Below are 15576 nucleotides of genomic sequence, written 5' to 3'. Positions count from 1 at the left end.
TAAGAAATGTCCCCTATTTTTTCTGACACACAGTGAAATTTTAATGCTGCCAATCAGAGATGATTCTAGGAAAAATTTTATCTTCTGGCATTGGCTCATGTTTCTTAGTGTCTTCCACCTTTAAAATATAACACGTATTCAATTGACATTTGTTTAGCCATCTGCTGCTAAAGACAAATACAAATTTTTATGCATTTTTTATTAAAATTATTTATCAAGTTAAAGCTTTTTATGCAGGAATCAATAGTAGACTAGTGAATGGTCCCAAAGAAACAAGTATTTTTAAATTACAATAAAATGATTGTTTTCACAAGAATTATATCTTTTAATCCTTCAAATAGGAATAGTAGCTAATATTATTGGAGGCCCACTGTGGACGATGCATTGTCTACTTTTCCATGATTACCTCATTTAATCTTCCAATACCCCTAAGAAAAGAGACTTAAATAAGCCCCACTTTATAGATGCAGAAATTTAGATTTGAAGATGTTAGGGAGGGATCCCCTTTCTAAAAACGAGGAAAGTAAGATGAGATCATATGTGTCTTGCATACAGTTACCTGCCTTCCATTCTAAGCTCTCTTCCACTGGGTCTGATTATTACAGAACCTCAGGCAGAAGAGGGAGTCATGTTCACTGGCAAGTCCAAAGACTTACATTATTTGAATTACAACCTTGAAAGTAAATGTGATCAAGTGTGTCTACACCCAAGTATTCTAATTCCTACCAACAAGTAAAGCCATTCATTTTCATTTCCTAACTTAATTAATGCCATGATGGTTTTCCTTAAAATCAATAAACAGAGAACAAATGAAAACACTATGTTGAATATCTGACAAATAGTATGTGCTTAATAAATCCTAGTTTTGAAATGGAGTCAATAAAAGTTGAACACCAAATCAAAAGCAGAAGATGGGTTAGGTCCCCAGTAATCTTTTGCCAGTATTCTTGAGTAATGTCAAGCTCTCTAAATATTAGTATAAGTTCAGGTATAGCTTGACTTCAAATTATAAGCTTAGTTATATGTTGCTAGAAAAAAAAAGGATAAAATCTGGTACCGAGTAGAAAGTGAACCCAGAGATACATTTTAATTGCCATTCACAGGTCACAGTGGCAACCGCTGAGAAATATTTTAATCTTATTTCCATGCTAACATTTGACCTCAATGACTTGCCTTTTGTGCTACACCCAGACAGAAATGTCCAATAATGAAAAATGACCATTTGTAATCGGCTCAGTATTCCCTTGAAAGAGATTATAAAAAGTGAAAGTGGGAGGTTCTATACCTTTCTCTCTCCTTTTTATTTTTGTCACATAAAATTTTTATTTTCAGTTCAAAAGGAAAGAAGTTACGAAAGTAAAAAGTGACTGCCTCTTGGCATTAGTTGCTTGAAGTATGATTTATGTTTAACCACATTGTCTTGCATTTACAGGCACTCAGATGTAAGATCTCTCGATAGACCACTTCTGTACTGTTTCCTGCATAATTGGTACAAATACTTGTGTCACTGCTTTTGGAATAAAAGCTAGAGGGTTTTTTAATCCATCCCCAGAATTGTGCCTTGGAAAAAGAAGTTCCTAAATAAAGGCTGAAGAATCTAAACTATTACGAACGCAAAACAATTATGAATAAATTTTTTTGTGCTCACACACAAAAAAAGGCTGCTGACTTCATCTAACTTGAAAAGGAAGGCAGCCCACAAGCATTCCTCAGATGATAGTATTGTCTTCATTAAGCACTTAGTAGGCATTCAACCCATTGAGTGAAGAAAACGAGCACATAAGAATTCCAGTCACTCAATAGGGCAGAAGTTTAGCCAAAGGTATATATGTAGACATTATACTGTTATAGGTGATTAGATGGTGAATGTTTATTTAAAAACTTCCACAGAGCCTGGTGCCAGCTTGGGGCTAGTGAAAGGCCTTGGCTTTATGTAAATCTCCCCAGTCACCAAAATGGTTTTACACTGAGGGCTCTGTTCAGAAATGGAAAATTTCTTAATGGATGAATGACTTACAGATTTAGCTGATTCTATCTAATGCTGTCATAATGGGACCCATTTAATAAATGTCCACAGACAAATGGCCTGTAAAGTTAGGCTTGGGTATCTGTATTTTAAATATTAGACCAAAAATTTATTCACTGCAAAATGAACCATAAGAAATTGAGGTGGGCTGTTCAAATCCCAACCAGAACTCATCTTTCAGCACCTGCTTAAATTCCTTAGGCTTTTTCATCCTAGGGATTAATCTATGGAATGGGGTGGCTAGTACTGTATTATGCCTCATTGTGGTTGATCTGAGGATTAAATGATACAGACAAAAAAGTCCTTAGGAGCATGCCTGGTACATAGTAGGGTTTCACTAAATGTTTGCTGCTATTGTTATTGTTATTTGCCAAGTTTTTACTCAGAACATTAAATAGATATGATTATTATGTAAACACACTACTATGATATATTTGCCCTCGATACTATATCACTTTCATTTGATTCTACATTTTGGCCCTTGCATTATATACTCCTCTACCTTAAAGAATTCAATTATGGAAGAGCTGTACATTAAAATATTTATTACTTATAATAACTATATTCCGGGCACTGTTCTAAATAATTCCCTGTATTAACTCATTTTATCATTATAGCTACTATTATTATACTAATGAATGGCTACTATTCAGTAGCTGCAATTATATTAATTTTACAGACAAAAAAAATCTCAAGACTCTAAGACATTAAATAATTTGTTCAAAATGCATTAGCTTGTGAGGGAAGGACTTAAGGATTACACCCAGATAGTCTAGCTCCATAGCCTCCTAACCAATGTGTTTCTTGAAGTAGCTTTGTTGTTCTTGCTATTCATGAAAATCAACAATCATGTTCTTTAAAAATGTTCTAATTTTAAAAACCTAATTTTTTAATGATCACAATTTTGTTGTATGGTTGCCCTGCAGAGATTCAGATATTATACCCTTGGTAAAAATTAAAAACAAAAATTAGCCTGAAAAAATAAGATCAGTGAGCCACACACATATTTGCTCAAATAACACAGTTCTTGTACATAGACATAAGAAAACATGATGCCGCCAAAACCGGTTTGGCTCAGTGGATGGAGCGTCGGCCTGCGGACTGAAAGGTCCCAGGTTCGATTCCGGTCAAGGGCATGTACCTGGGTTGCAGGCACATCCCCAGTAGGATATGTGCAGGAGGCAGCTAATCGATGTTTCTCTCTCATCGATGTTTCTGACTCTCTCTCTCTCTCCCTTCCTCTCTGTAAAAAATCAATAAAATATATTTTTTTTTTTAAAAAAAGAAAACATGATGCCTTGATTCATGGATCTGCTTTCAAAATTAAGGTTTTCTTTTCAAATAATCTTGCAAAACTCACTTGGGGAAGGATGTTTGCAGCAAGACACAGTTCTTCTTGGACACATTGAGAGAAAGCCTGAGTTCTTCTCTTGACTATGATCTAGGTCTAGGACAGGCTCTTCTGTGATACTGCATGCATCATTGCTAATCTATTTCAATAGTCCTATCTACTTGGGCATTCTCTGTTTCATCTTGCGATGAAACAGTCTTTACTGACGTATGAATAGTATTGCTTGGGAGAAAATAAGGCACCAGGAGTTTCCAACTCTTGCTTTAAAACACCATTTGCTGAAGGAAGGTTGAAGATGTAAAAAGAAAAAAAAACTTGATCCTTCTCCCTGCTCTCTAACTGATGACACTTTTAATATGTGAAAATAATTTAAGAAGAAATATAATATTAGAAGTAGTTGGGTCATGATGTTCATATCAGCCCCTAATGATAGTATAATGATGTTTCTGTATATTTCAACATACATATTGAGTTGCTGCCAACATACACGAATAGAGCAAGACTGTCTAAATATTTATGGCATGATCAATGGCTTAAATAAAAATACACTTAGCCCAGCTTCTCACAATACCATATGTGGCTGTCATGACACTTACCATGTTGAAAACAGTATTTATGTGCCTGTTTCTCATTCTCTGGAAATCCACTGAGGGCAGAATACTTTGTGGTTTTGTTCATTTTTGTATCCTAAAGGTCCACATAGTATCCAGCTTATATCCTACTAAAGAGAAATGGTACGAATGTATGCCTGAATGATTAAAGTTGGAATTAATTCAACAAGCCTTCATTGAACACCTACTACGTGCTCTATATTGCAGTAGGGGATACAAAGATGAATAAGTGGTTCTTTATCCTTTGAAGTGCTGACAGTCTAAGGAGAAGAAACTATAAATAATTATATTGTATGGTGGCAGACATGCTATGAAAGAGAGACCTAAGGGATGTTGTGGGATTACAGAGGCACTTGGAGTAACTGGGAAGGTTTCAGCAGAGGTGCTAAGATTCTTTAGGTGGAGATGGGAAGGGAAGTTGTGATAAAAAGGGAGTTTGGATGGTAGATGGAGTAACTGTAGACAAAATCTTAGACCATTGTGTCTTTGAGTAGCTAATTAGTTTCATATTGTTGGAATTTCTTTTTAATTTATTTTTGGTAATGTGATGTTATAAATGTATTGGTGTCCTATTATTGATATATAGTATGAAATCTTAATAGCTATAAACACAAGGTATCTATCTTTTATTGAATGACAATTTCACTTTAAATTTCAGTTCCAGTTACAGATGTTTGATATTGTTTGTTCCACATCCTGGGCCAATAAAGACAAATGCTGTGAACTACCAGGCCTGGTAAGAAATCTTCATTCATTATTGGGTCTGTTCTTCATTAAAATGTTCTAAAGTTATATTGAATTTTCTCTGAAAATGAAATGCTATTTTGCAAAACTCATATCAGAGATAATTCATTGTGATGATAAAGAAAACGAGAAAGATGTTAAGAGGGAGGCGTGTCTGAAATTAGCAAGACACACGGATATACATAGTGGGTCTACACAACCCCTGGGGTGCCATTTACATAGTCCAGATCTTCCCAGATTTCCTTGTTCATAAAATATTTAGTGTTGAAATACTTTATGGCATCCCTAAACCAAAAGAAATACCTAACAGCTCCATTGCTGAAGTAATTAGGTCCAAACATCTTACTAAATGTTTATGTCCTAATAACTCAGTAGCCATATTAAAAAAAAAGATATACTTATTTTATTCTTAAATAACTAAAATGACTTAATGGGATGTGTGTGCCTATTTGCACTGTACAGTTGCTTATATCTTGGGATCTGATAGGACATTTCCACCCTCACTTTGTTTTTCCATATTGATTTTTCTCATGGTACTTGCTACTCAATGAGCAAATGCTCAGATTTGCAAATACGTGACATCATCAAAACAGTATTTCAAAATCTATTGTTGAAACTGTGAACTACTTTGAGCTGGTTGTTCATACAAAGTCCAATGGGTGTTTCTCTTGAGTTTAAAACATTTACATGCTCCTGTGACCTTGTCATGGTGCCACTGGGCACCCTGGTACACAGTTTTGGAATTGCTCTTATAAGCTCTATAACCTATGTAATTGGTACAAGAAAAATCAAACTTTTTCTTATTAATAATACCATGTGTAATTCCTAAGGGTATACCTGTATATATGAAAGCAGATTCATATCTTCAGATCCTTAGATCCTGAGCTGAAATGTATGACACCATCATGGTTGGACGTAGTCATGTCTTAATAATTAAATGTTGAGAATGGACATGGAGAAGCCATCATAAAGTCTGAGCAATTTGCCTTCTTAAGCTCTTACAACAGATCACATCATCTATTGCAGGCAGTAAATTTATGCCAACTATGTTTGAGAAGGAAATAACTTACTCTTTCTTCAACAAAATAAGTTTCTAAGTAGTTCCTGGGGTAGATTTAAATCACAGAAACTGTGATGTCATACATAAGTGTAGGTAGATTGGAAATTGGAAGGGCAAATGCCACAAATCTGATGGTGTGTCAAGCAAAATGTGATCACCACAAAATTCTTCAAGAAAACAAATATGACCTCCTATCTCAAAGCTTTAGGTTGATGCCATGATTAATTTTTTCCCCAAGCAGTAGTTAAAATTGTTACAGAGAATTAATGATGTTTTAATTTTAAAAATATATTTTTAAATTGATTTTAAAGAAGTAGAGGGAGAGAGAAAGACAGAAACATCAATGATGAGAGAATCATTGATTGACTGCCTCCTGCATGCCTCGCAACTGGGCATGTGCCCTGACTGGGAATCAAACTGTGACCTCCTGGTTCATGGGTTGATGCTCAACCACTGAGCCATCCCAGCCCAGCTGATGATGTTTTTAAGCACTGTTTTTATTTTGTTTTGTTTGTTTTAGTATAGATGCAGTTATTTTGTTGACTAGACCAGCAAGTTTTCTTTTATCCTTTGAAATGGGAAAAATGTTGTGACACAAAGTTTGCAAGACCTTTAGTTCATAGAGTACTACTGCTCCAACTGAATTAAATAATAAGGTGGTTTAGGGGCTATTTTTTTTACACCCACTTCTGCCTTTCTTTCTTCCCCTGGATTCCCAAACAGGTTTTTAACATCCTTTAATAATGATGATTATCAATGACTCACAAGACACCCATTCATTGTTCTTTAAAGAAAAGATGTTTGTGGTCAGGAGAAAATATTTCTGCCTTTCTAGACTAATGCTCACTTTAAAGTGTCTTAAGTCAAAGTTTTTGTTAACAATTATCCTATTTTTTTCTTCTCAGAGGGATGAGGAGAACTGCCCAGACCTTCCACATTCCTGCTCCTGTTCTGAAACCAGCAAACGGGCTCTGGGACCAGCAGGCCCACCAGTAAGTCTCGCCTAGTTGAGCTTAAATGTTCTTTAATAACATTTATAGCTATCACTTGTGTGTCTGATAGATGATCTACATTGTGCCAAGCACGTAGTTAATCACAGAGATGTTACACAACTTCCTTAAAGAACACAGATCCAGGTCTCTGTGCCTCCTAGAGATGATGCTCTTAATCACTATGCAAGACAACACTCATGCTGCTGTATATTCCAAACGTTCCCTTGAAAATCCTGTGGTTTATTCTCAGTGTGAATGTTTCAAATATTGGCCCTCTACTTATAACTGTAATATTTCCATGCTCTCATCTTTCTCATTCTGTTATCAAAATTTATATGTGAAGGGAGGATTTCGAATTTTTCAGGAAAAAAATGTCATCTGAGCATGACTGGAACTTTCTATAGAGAAGGAGAGGGAGGGAGGGAGGGGAAGAAGAAGAAGGAAGAGGAAGAGGGGAAAAAGGGAGGGAAGATGGGAGAGAAGGAAAGAGAAAAAGAAAACATATATTTGTAAAATATAAAATTGCACTATCTGGGTCTTTGTATTTATCATGATAAATCTTTTGTAATATGTTTAAATGTTCATTTTTTTTTTTGTCTAGCCTGTTAAACTGGGTTAGCAGTATTTCTTTGGTATAAGTATGCTACAGCTGGTGTCTGGTTAGGGAATGAGAATTACATCAGGGCAGAAGACAAAGAAAACAGGGAGAAGGTGCACCAGCAAATACAGAAGCCACAGAGGGATATTTTGCCGCCTGGCCAGCGTCTGTACCTTGGCCTCCTGTACCTTGGCCTCTGTAGCCCAGGCAGCATGTGAGCAGTAGGTAACCACTCTGACAGCTGGCTTGCAGTGGGAAAGTTCACTGCAGGTCGGCTCACCAACAACCTAACGTTCCTTTATTTGTGGACCGCGTTTCCTGAACTGAACAAAAATAAAGAGAACCTGCTGAATGCATTTGAAATATATTCCAGCAGTTTCTACTTTATCTTTGGCACATAGAACATTCTTTCAAGCTATGGATGTAGAACTCACACACATAAAAAAAAAGGTTCTTTTATCCCCAAGAAGCAAATTTGTGGTAATAGTAAAAGCATTACATTTAAATTGTAAGATTTGGCTAGTCATTGTATCACTGTGAACCTCAATTTCCTTGTATATACAATAGCACCCACTTCTTTAACTGGTATTGTGAAGAATTATAAGACAATATATACATAAGGATTTTGTACATTATAAAACTTTAATTAAATGTAAAGAGTTGTCTTTAGTTTAATCTGGAAATTGAAAACAATGATTTGTTTTCAACTTTTTTTTTTTTACCCCAAAAGTATGTCTTTGAACTTTATCAAGGCTAACACACATTGTTTAGTTTATTTGTTGTACCAGCTGTAAGGTATTCCATTATATAAACTACAGTTTATTGACCCGTGACTGTGGAGAATTTCCCTGTGGCAATATTATTACAGTGAACATTCTTTGTATATCTCTTTGCAAACATGAATGCGTGTTCTTAAAATAACACAGATTTGTTGGTGAAGAAGGAAGGTTCATCATCAGCTTCATGAAGAAACCCCAAATTGCTCCTCCGGATGAATGTCCCAATATCCTCTTCCCCAAATTCTGTATGAGAGCTAGTTCCCATGCATTTCACCAAGACCCTCTGATGTTGCCAAATATGAGCGCCTTCCTTTATCTGATGATTGTAAAACCCTGTGTCATTGTTATTTTAATTTAAATAGGACTCTCCCTCCATGCTAGTGAGATGAACCAGTTTTTCATGTCTCTTAGCCATTTAGATTTTTTCCTATATAAATTACCTGTTTATAAACTTTGCTAGGTTTTTGTTATACAGGCTTTTTTCCTTACTGATTTATAGGTGGTTTTATGTATTGTGAATACTAACCCTTTATTAACAATATTGTTTGCAAATATCTTTTCCTGGCCCATGGATTGTTTGGTGTTTATGAGAACTTATATTGTCTAGAAATTTCAATTCTATGTAGACAAATTTAATATTTCTGTTAGCTATCATTTATATTTTCATTTATTGCTTCTTTTAGTCATGATTTACTTAGAAGTACCTTTTTAAATATTCAATTATGTGTGCAACTTTTATCTTTTTCTTATTAATGTATTGATTTTATTGTACTTTATCAGGGAAGATAGTCTGTATAGTAATGATTTTTTGATATTTATTGATTCTTTGGTATTTATTTTGTGGCCTTTTGTAAAGTTTTACAGAGTTTCCCTGTAGGTTTTAGGAGAATGTGTTCCCTAATTGTCAAGTTCAGAATTTTATATATAAAATCCAGTAAATGAAATTGTAAATTTGCATTGTTAGAATCTTCTTTATCAGCATTAATTTTTTACCTTTTGATTAAGAGATAGATATTTAAAATCTTCCACTCTAATTGTCAAATTCTGTTTGTAATTTCACAATATATATGATCTTTGGGTGTTTCTTTAAAAGAGTGTTGATAGTAAATTTTCAGATTTTGTTCATCTGAAAATGCTTTTATTTCCCATGTTATCAAAGGATTGTTTTGATGATTGTCACAAAGATTGCTAATTTTCCCCCATCCCATATACCTTGCCACTGCTTCTTTTCAAAAAGTGGAATCCCTTGAGTTTTAGCCAAGCACATGGGCATTCTGCTAAGGGCTTGATTTCTTAGCATCTGTCACCGTAGGACTAAACTCTGGCCAATGAGAGAGAAGATATATGAAGTAACCATGGATGTTGTTTTTAAATGAAAACCAAATGCCCTTCCTAACCAACCTCATCCTTCCTCCCAGACTAGGATGGGGGCATGTGGTAGTGAGGTCACTTTGATAAGCAACATTCTGGGACACAGCAGAACAATAAGATGTTGGGAATCAAGGTTTCACGCTGCCTTAGATGGTAAAGCTACTCTGCTACACTGGACCCATTCTCAGCTCAAATTTTAACAAAGGAGAATAATAAACTTCCTATCTTGCTTAAAATGTTTAATATTGACTTCACAGCACTCAGACAAGTTTCCAAACTAATAAACTTGAAGTACAATTCTAGATTAACAATTATTTTCTCTGAGCACTTTGTAGATGCGAGTCTACCATTTTATAGCTCCATTGTTGCTATTGAAAAGTCAACTGTCAGTCAAATTAATGATCGTCCTGTGAGAAAGAAATCTTTTCTCTCTGGTTCTTTTCAAGACCCCTTTAGTAATTTGAAGTTTCACTACAATATTGATGTTGTTTTGTCGTTTTGGAAAATTTGGGACTTCAGGAATTTGAATACCAATGTTCTTATTCATTATGGAGTTTTCTTAGTCACTGCCTCTTTGAATATTGCCTCTCTGCTGTAATCTCTATTAGGTTTTCCTGAAATTCCAACTAGATGGACTTTATAACTTATAATGTTACTGTCATGTCTTTTAATCTTTTTTTATTTATTATCTACTTTGCATCTCCAGGCTTCATTAGGTGTAATATCTTTAAATTTATCTTCTGGTGTGCTCTATTTTTAGCTATGATTTAATATTTCATTTAACTTAGCTATTGTGTTTATGATTTTGATTGTTATCTTTAGTATATCTAGAAGTTATATTTGGTTCCTTTTTTCTTGTTATTTGTACAGTCTCTTCTTTTGTACCACTTTCAAGACTATTTTTCTTTATTATATTAAATTTGGTGTATATTCTTTACCTTATAATTTTAAAATCCGCAGTGTATGTGGTTCTGATTCTGCCGTTGTTTTCCTGATGATTTTACTCATGCTGTCTTGTTTCTACGTATATTTTGTGGTTTATTTTGGTTTTGTGTATTTGACTGCATGTTATTTGAGACTTTGTCTCTGGGACTGTTTTGAGCCTATGTTTCAAACATACTCCTCCAGAGAGTGTCTGCGCCTGCTTCTGCTAAGCTCCTGCTTATACAACCAACTGGAAACCACCTTAGGTTTAACTTTGGAGTTTTGTTCGATCCTCACAGGCAGTGTGAATTCTAGTCCCTAGATTGTATAAGAATCAGCTACTGGGTAGTAATTCTTAGGGGAGATAGTTCCTCCTCCTGCCATAGCTAAAGTGAAAACAACATTGTGGTCATCCACCTGCCGGTGGGCCATTTCCATTTCTAGCTCATTCAGAGTGCTGCCTTTCAAGTTCTTCAACATTAATGAATGTTTCATATTCTACCTCCCCCCACCTACCATAGACCCAAGTTCATATTTCATTGCCTTGTGTGGGCTATAAAACACAGACTTTGCAGTAAACCTCAACCATCTTCCCAATCTTTCCCTGGGGCAGTCTCAGTGCACATGCCTGCTGCTCTGGGGTTTTTTTTTGTTTCTTCTTCATTCTTGGTCCTTAAAAATCCAGTTCTTAATTACAATCATGTTTATTTTATTTTAAAAGGCATCAATAAGCTCTTTTTAGCTGGAGGCTTTTCAAGTTTTTCATTTGCAATACTGCTGGAACAAGTTATAAGATATTTACATATGACCTAAGAGTCAAACTTTGTAACGAGAAGAAAGCAGCAGAGAAGTAAAAGGAGAGGGTTGAGCTCTGACTTGTTGAGAAAAACAAAACATGTAAAACGGAGAAAGGCTATTGACATTTTAAAATATTTGAAGTATAATAAACTATTTAAGAACTAGTATCTCAAACAGTATGTAATAAACCCTGTGCAACGACTAACATAGTTGTGATTATCTTCTCATTCAAGAATTTATACAGTAGTATTATGTGCCAATAAAACTGTAAAGAGCTGTAGAGAGACATGAAAGAACCATATTCTCTTTGCCTGGACTAATCCTTTCTTATTAAAAGATGGAATCTTATATCCACAAATATTTGTTGAATTCTTATCATGTGCTCAGTGATGAGGGTCAGGGTTAAAATGGCAAACAAGTTAGAAATGTAAAATGGTCCCTGGCTTTTAGACATGGTATGCCTGGAAGGAATATCTGGTAGTCAACTAGTCACAATCATTTAAGATGTGCAAAAAGAATTAAAGAGTTGGCCATATTACTTAGGATGCAGTGGGCTTGCTATAAGCAACAGAAAACTTGACTAGCACAGTGGTGCAACCTATTATGGTATTTGGACACTCATTGTTTGCTCAGCAAAGGATTTAAAGGAGGCTGAACCCAAGGGAAAGGAGGCTGCTCACCAACTTCATTAAGGACCCAAATCGTTCCAGCTCTCTAATTTACTTTTCTTTGGCTTGTTGCTTCTTGATCAAATTGGCTGCAACTGGCTAATATGTCCATTCCTAGTTGCGAGGAGGCTGGGAAAGTAAATCTCTCTTTTAGGCTTTACAGTAGGAGAAATAAAATGGAAAGAAGTCAGGAAAGACTCTTTGGTAGCCAGCCAACAATGTCTGCCTCACTGGGGGAAAATATTTGCATCATCTATAACAGTTAAGGATGTAGTATGCAAATATATGAAGAACTCCTGCACATTAAAGAGAAAAATACATGCAATCCAATAGAAAACTAATCATATATATACATATGTGTGTGTGTGTGTATATATGTATATGTATTTACATATATACATATACATATATATATATACACACACACATATGTAGTTGCATTGAGAGAAAATGCAAATCGACAAACACTATGAAAAGATGTTCAGTCATAGTAGCTTTAAGGGAAATAAAAATTAAAATCAGAATAAGGAATTATTTTTACCAATCTGGTTGGTAAGAATGTAAAGTTTGACAACATCATATACTATGGGTTGGAGAACTAAGGATCCTCTTAAACTCTTGGCAGATGGCATAGCTTTCTTTGGAGCACAATTTGATAATGTATTTGCATATTCATTAAATTTTATTTATAGTTGTACTTGTTGCTATCTTAAATGTTAACATTTTTACTTAAATATTAACATTTCTATTTAAGGTGTGTTTAGGGATGTTAATTGCATTATTGTTTAAACAGCAAAAATTTGTGGGGGAACCGCCTACATTTCCAATAGTGGAAGAAAGATTAAACTATTATGCATCCATCCATGCAACTATGGACAACTATGCAACTCAATAAGAATAAGTTAAATCCAAATGTTATATTATGGAAAAGTCTCTAAAACATTAAGGCAAAAACGCATATACAAAGTTTGATGTCACATCTGCAATCTACATACATCAAATTATACCACAAAAATACTATAGGTAATAATTTCTACAGATACATATATACATGTGAATTATATAATTATATTCAAAAAGTCTGGAAGATAAGCAACCAAATGAAATTGGGGAAGGGAGAGAATTGAAGTGATTAAAAAACAAGCTGGGAGAAAACGTAAAGATCATCTTTTCCTAAGTGATACAAGCCGATGGTACCCACATGATTTTCAGTAGTCATGGATATATTAGAAAATAAATTAGAATCACATAGTGAGAAAGATATTTCATTTTAATCCTGCTCAGGTGAAAGTGATATTCTCAGTCTGGTGCCAGTATGACCATTCTAATACTTATGCCCTTTTTAAAAACTATATATCTTTATTGTTGAAAGTATCACAGATGTTCCTTTTTCCCCTCATTGACCCCTTCCACCCTGCTCCTGCCCTCTCCCCAGGCCTATCCCTTTTTAGCAAAGAGAAAACTTGTGACTCAAAAACTTCAATAGGCAAAAAATCTAGCTAAATTGAATAACATTATTTATAGTATCTCTTTAAGGTTCCCCTCTATTCTTAGCAAGTAATAACTTTTTCCATTCACTATAGTGCTATAAATTTGCTTTTAAAATTTATTTAAGTGAAATAGTGAGTCAATTAAAAATATTCAAAGGTTATATATGCACACATATATTTATACACATATATACAAGAAATATATGTTTGCAAAGAATACATATACACATATACATATTATGTGTTTACATGTACCATATAAAGAAAAATGCTATTAAATAATCTCAAAGTTGTAGTGTAAGACATACAATTTTAGATTAGGGACATATTTTATTATTTGCATCCATTAATAGTAGTAGTTTTACATCACTAAAATTTTTTAAATACCACAATTTTTTTTTTATTTAAAAATATTTGACATAGAAAGTTGCCTCAGTCTATGAAATCATTAGCAGGGAAGCTGGGTCTGGGTGGCAAATTTCCAGTTAAGGATCCTGATGAACATATATCATTATACAATGTGCTGGCCTTGATACAAAATAGGAATTACATGACCCATATTACTAAGGAAAATGGATGGAATAGATGGCTTTAAGATGTGCTAATAAGTGCTTGGTGCTAATACATAACATCTGTTTGCCAGGGTGGTCCAGGACTCAGAGGACCAAAGGGCCAACGAGGAGAGCAGGGTCCAAAGGTAACGTTCTCAATCTTAATATTTCTAAATCTCTCTCTCGCGCGCTCCTCTCTCTCTCATAACTAGCCATAATAATTTCGGTATTCAGTACTGTTTACACTTTGCAATCTACATGGCCATACATTTTTTTTTAAATCAAAGTTGTATCTAAACCTTTTCCATTATTCTTAGACTTGCGGTTGTTGTTTTTTTAAAATCAATAAGAACATTTAATAACGTAGTGAAAAGAAAGATTTCTGGGTTAGAAATAGTATCACCGTTCTGACTGGTTTAGACCTCTCTCTTGTTGATTCTGTTCTTCCTTTATCTTGTATTTATTTTGTATTATAAGCAAAGATGTTTCTTTGGGGGAATACTGAATCACAACTAGGCAGCAGTCCCTCCCCGGTAATTTCTCAGGTTGTAAATTCCTTCTTTCTTCCCAGCATGCACAGTTCCTCCACTATGCATAATCAAACACATGACTCTATTTTCCGTTCTCACTGCTCAAGGCCAGTAAGTGTGGTGGTTCAGGTTGTACACGGTACAAAGGCCCCAGCCAAGGGGACCAAGCTGTGCAGAGCTATGTCCAGGCACATGTTTTCCTCCTTTGCAGGAAAGCGCCTCGAGGGGTAGCAGAAGCCCAGCCACTGGGTTCAGGCTTCACCATCTTCTCTCTGGCTTTTGGCAAAACTTCTAACTGGTCTCCTGGCTCCAGTGGCATGATTTTCTGATTGATTTTTCACATCTTTCCCCAGATTCCTTCCTTTAAAGCTATACTCAGTCATATTACACTCTTAAAACCTACAGGCACAGGCTGTTTGCCTTGAGAATACAATTCACCTTCCTTGGCATGGGATTCAAGGCCCTTTATAATGTGACTCCCCATCTCATTTTCACCATGGAGTCCATCCATTTGCTTGACTTACTGCCTCAATGTGCTTACTTATTAAATTTGCATAGTACTTATTCTTGGAGAGGAGGACATCGCAAGTTTTTTTGCTATAAAATTGGAAACAAGTGGCCTGACCAGGGTGGCTCAGTGGTTGAGCGTTGACCTATGAACCAGGCGGTCATGGGTTCAATTCCCAATCAGGGCCCATGCCCAGGTTGCAGGCTCCATCCTCAGGGGCATGCAGGAGGCAGCCAATCAATGGTTCTCTCATCATTGATGTTTCTATCTCTCTCCCTCTCCATTCCTCTCTGAAATCAATAAAAAAAAGTTGGAAACAAATGGAGCAAGGTAAGAGAGAATGTGGGGGGAAAGCCGTAAATGAAAGGAGGCTGAAGATAACTAATCAGGTACTAGCCAACTCAAAACTTAGACCAGAGATAACTCCTTTTTTGTTTTATTTTCTGAGATAGTGACACTTTCTCAGGCATAGAAATGATGTATCTTACTTGGCTTCATCTCTTATTTGCTATGAGGAGCTAGTGGTTTGAAAGCTTCTTTCAGACAGTGATACACTGTGTCTTCCTTGGTTTCAC

General features: G+C 35.3%; 1 protein-coding gene across 4 annotated transcripts in view; it reads left to right on the top strand.

Annotated features, from left to right (window-relative positions):
• Nucleotides 1-15576, top strand: part of COL14A1 (collagen type XIV alpha 1 chain) — a 178020-nt gene that overhangs the window by 111839 nt on the left and 50605 nt on the right. For all 4 annotated transcript variants that reach the window (XM_059671813.1, XM_059671814.1, XM_059671812.1 and 1 more), the window contains exons 35-37: nt 4647-4724; nt 6698-6784; nt 14056-14109. In XM_059671813.1, coding sequence (XP_059527796.1) covers nt 4647-4724; nt 6698-6784; nt 14056-14109 — 219 coding nt within the window. The remainder of the gene's footprint in view (nt 1-4646; nt 4725-6697; nt 6785-14055; nt 14110-15576) is intronic.

The sequence above is a fragment of the Myotis daubentonii genome, chromosome 17 (assembly GCF_963259705.1).
Source record: "Myotis daubentonii chromosome 17, mMyoDau2.1, whole genome shotgun sequence".
NCBI lineage: Eukaryota > Metazoa > Chordata > Mammalia > Chiroptera > Vespertilionidae > Myotis > Myotis daubentonii.
The sequence above is the reverse complement of the archived record's forward strand: the minus strand, read 5'-3'. Positions and strand labels throughout refer to the sequence as shown.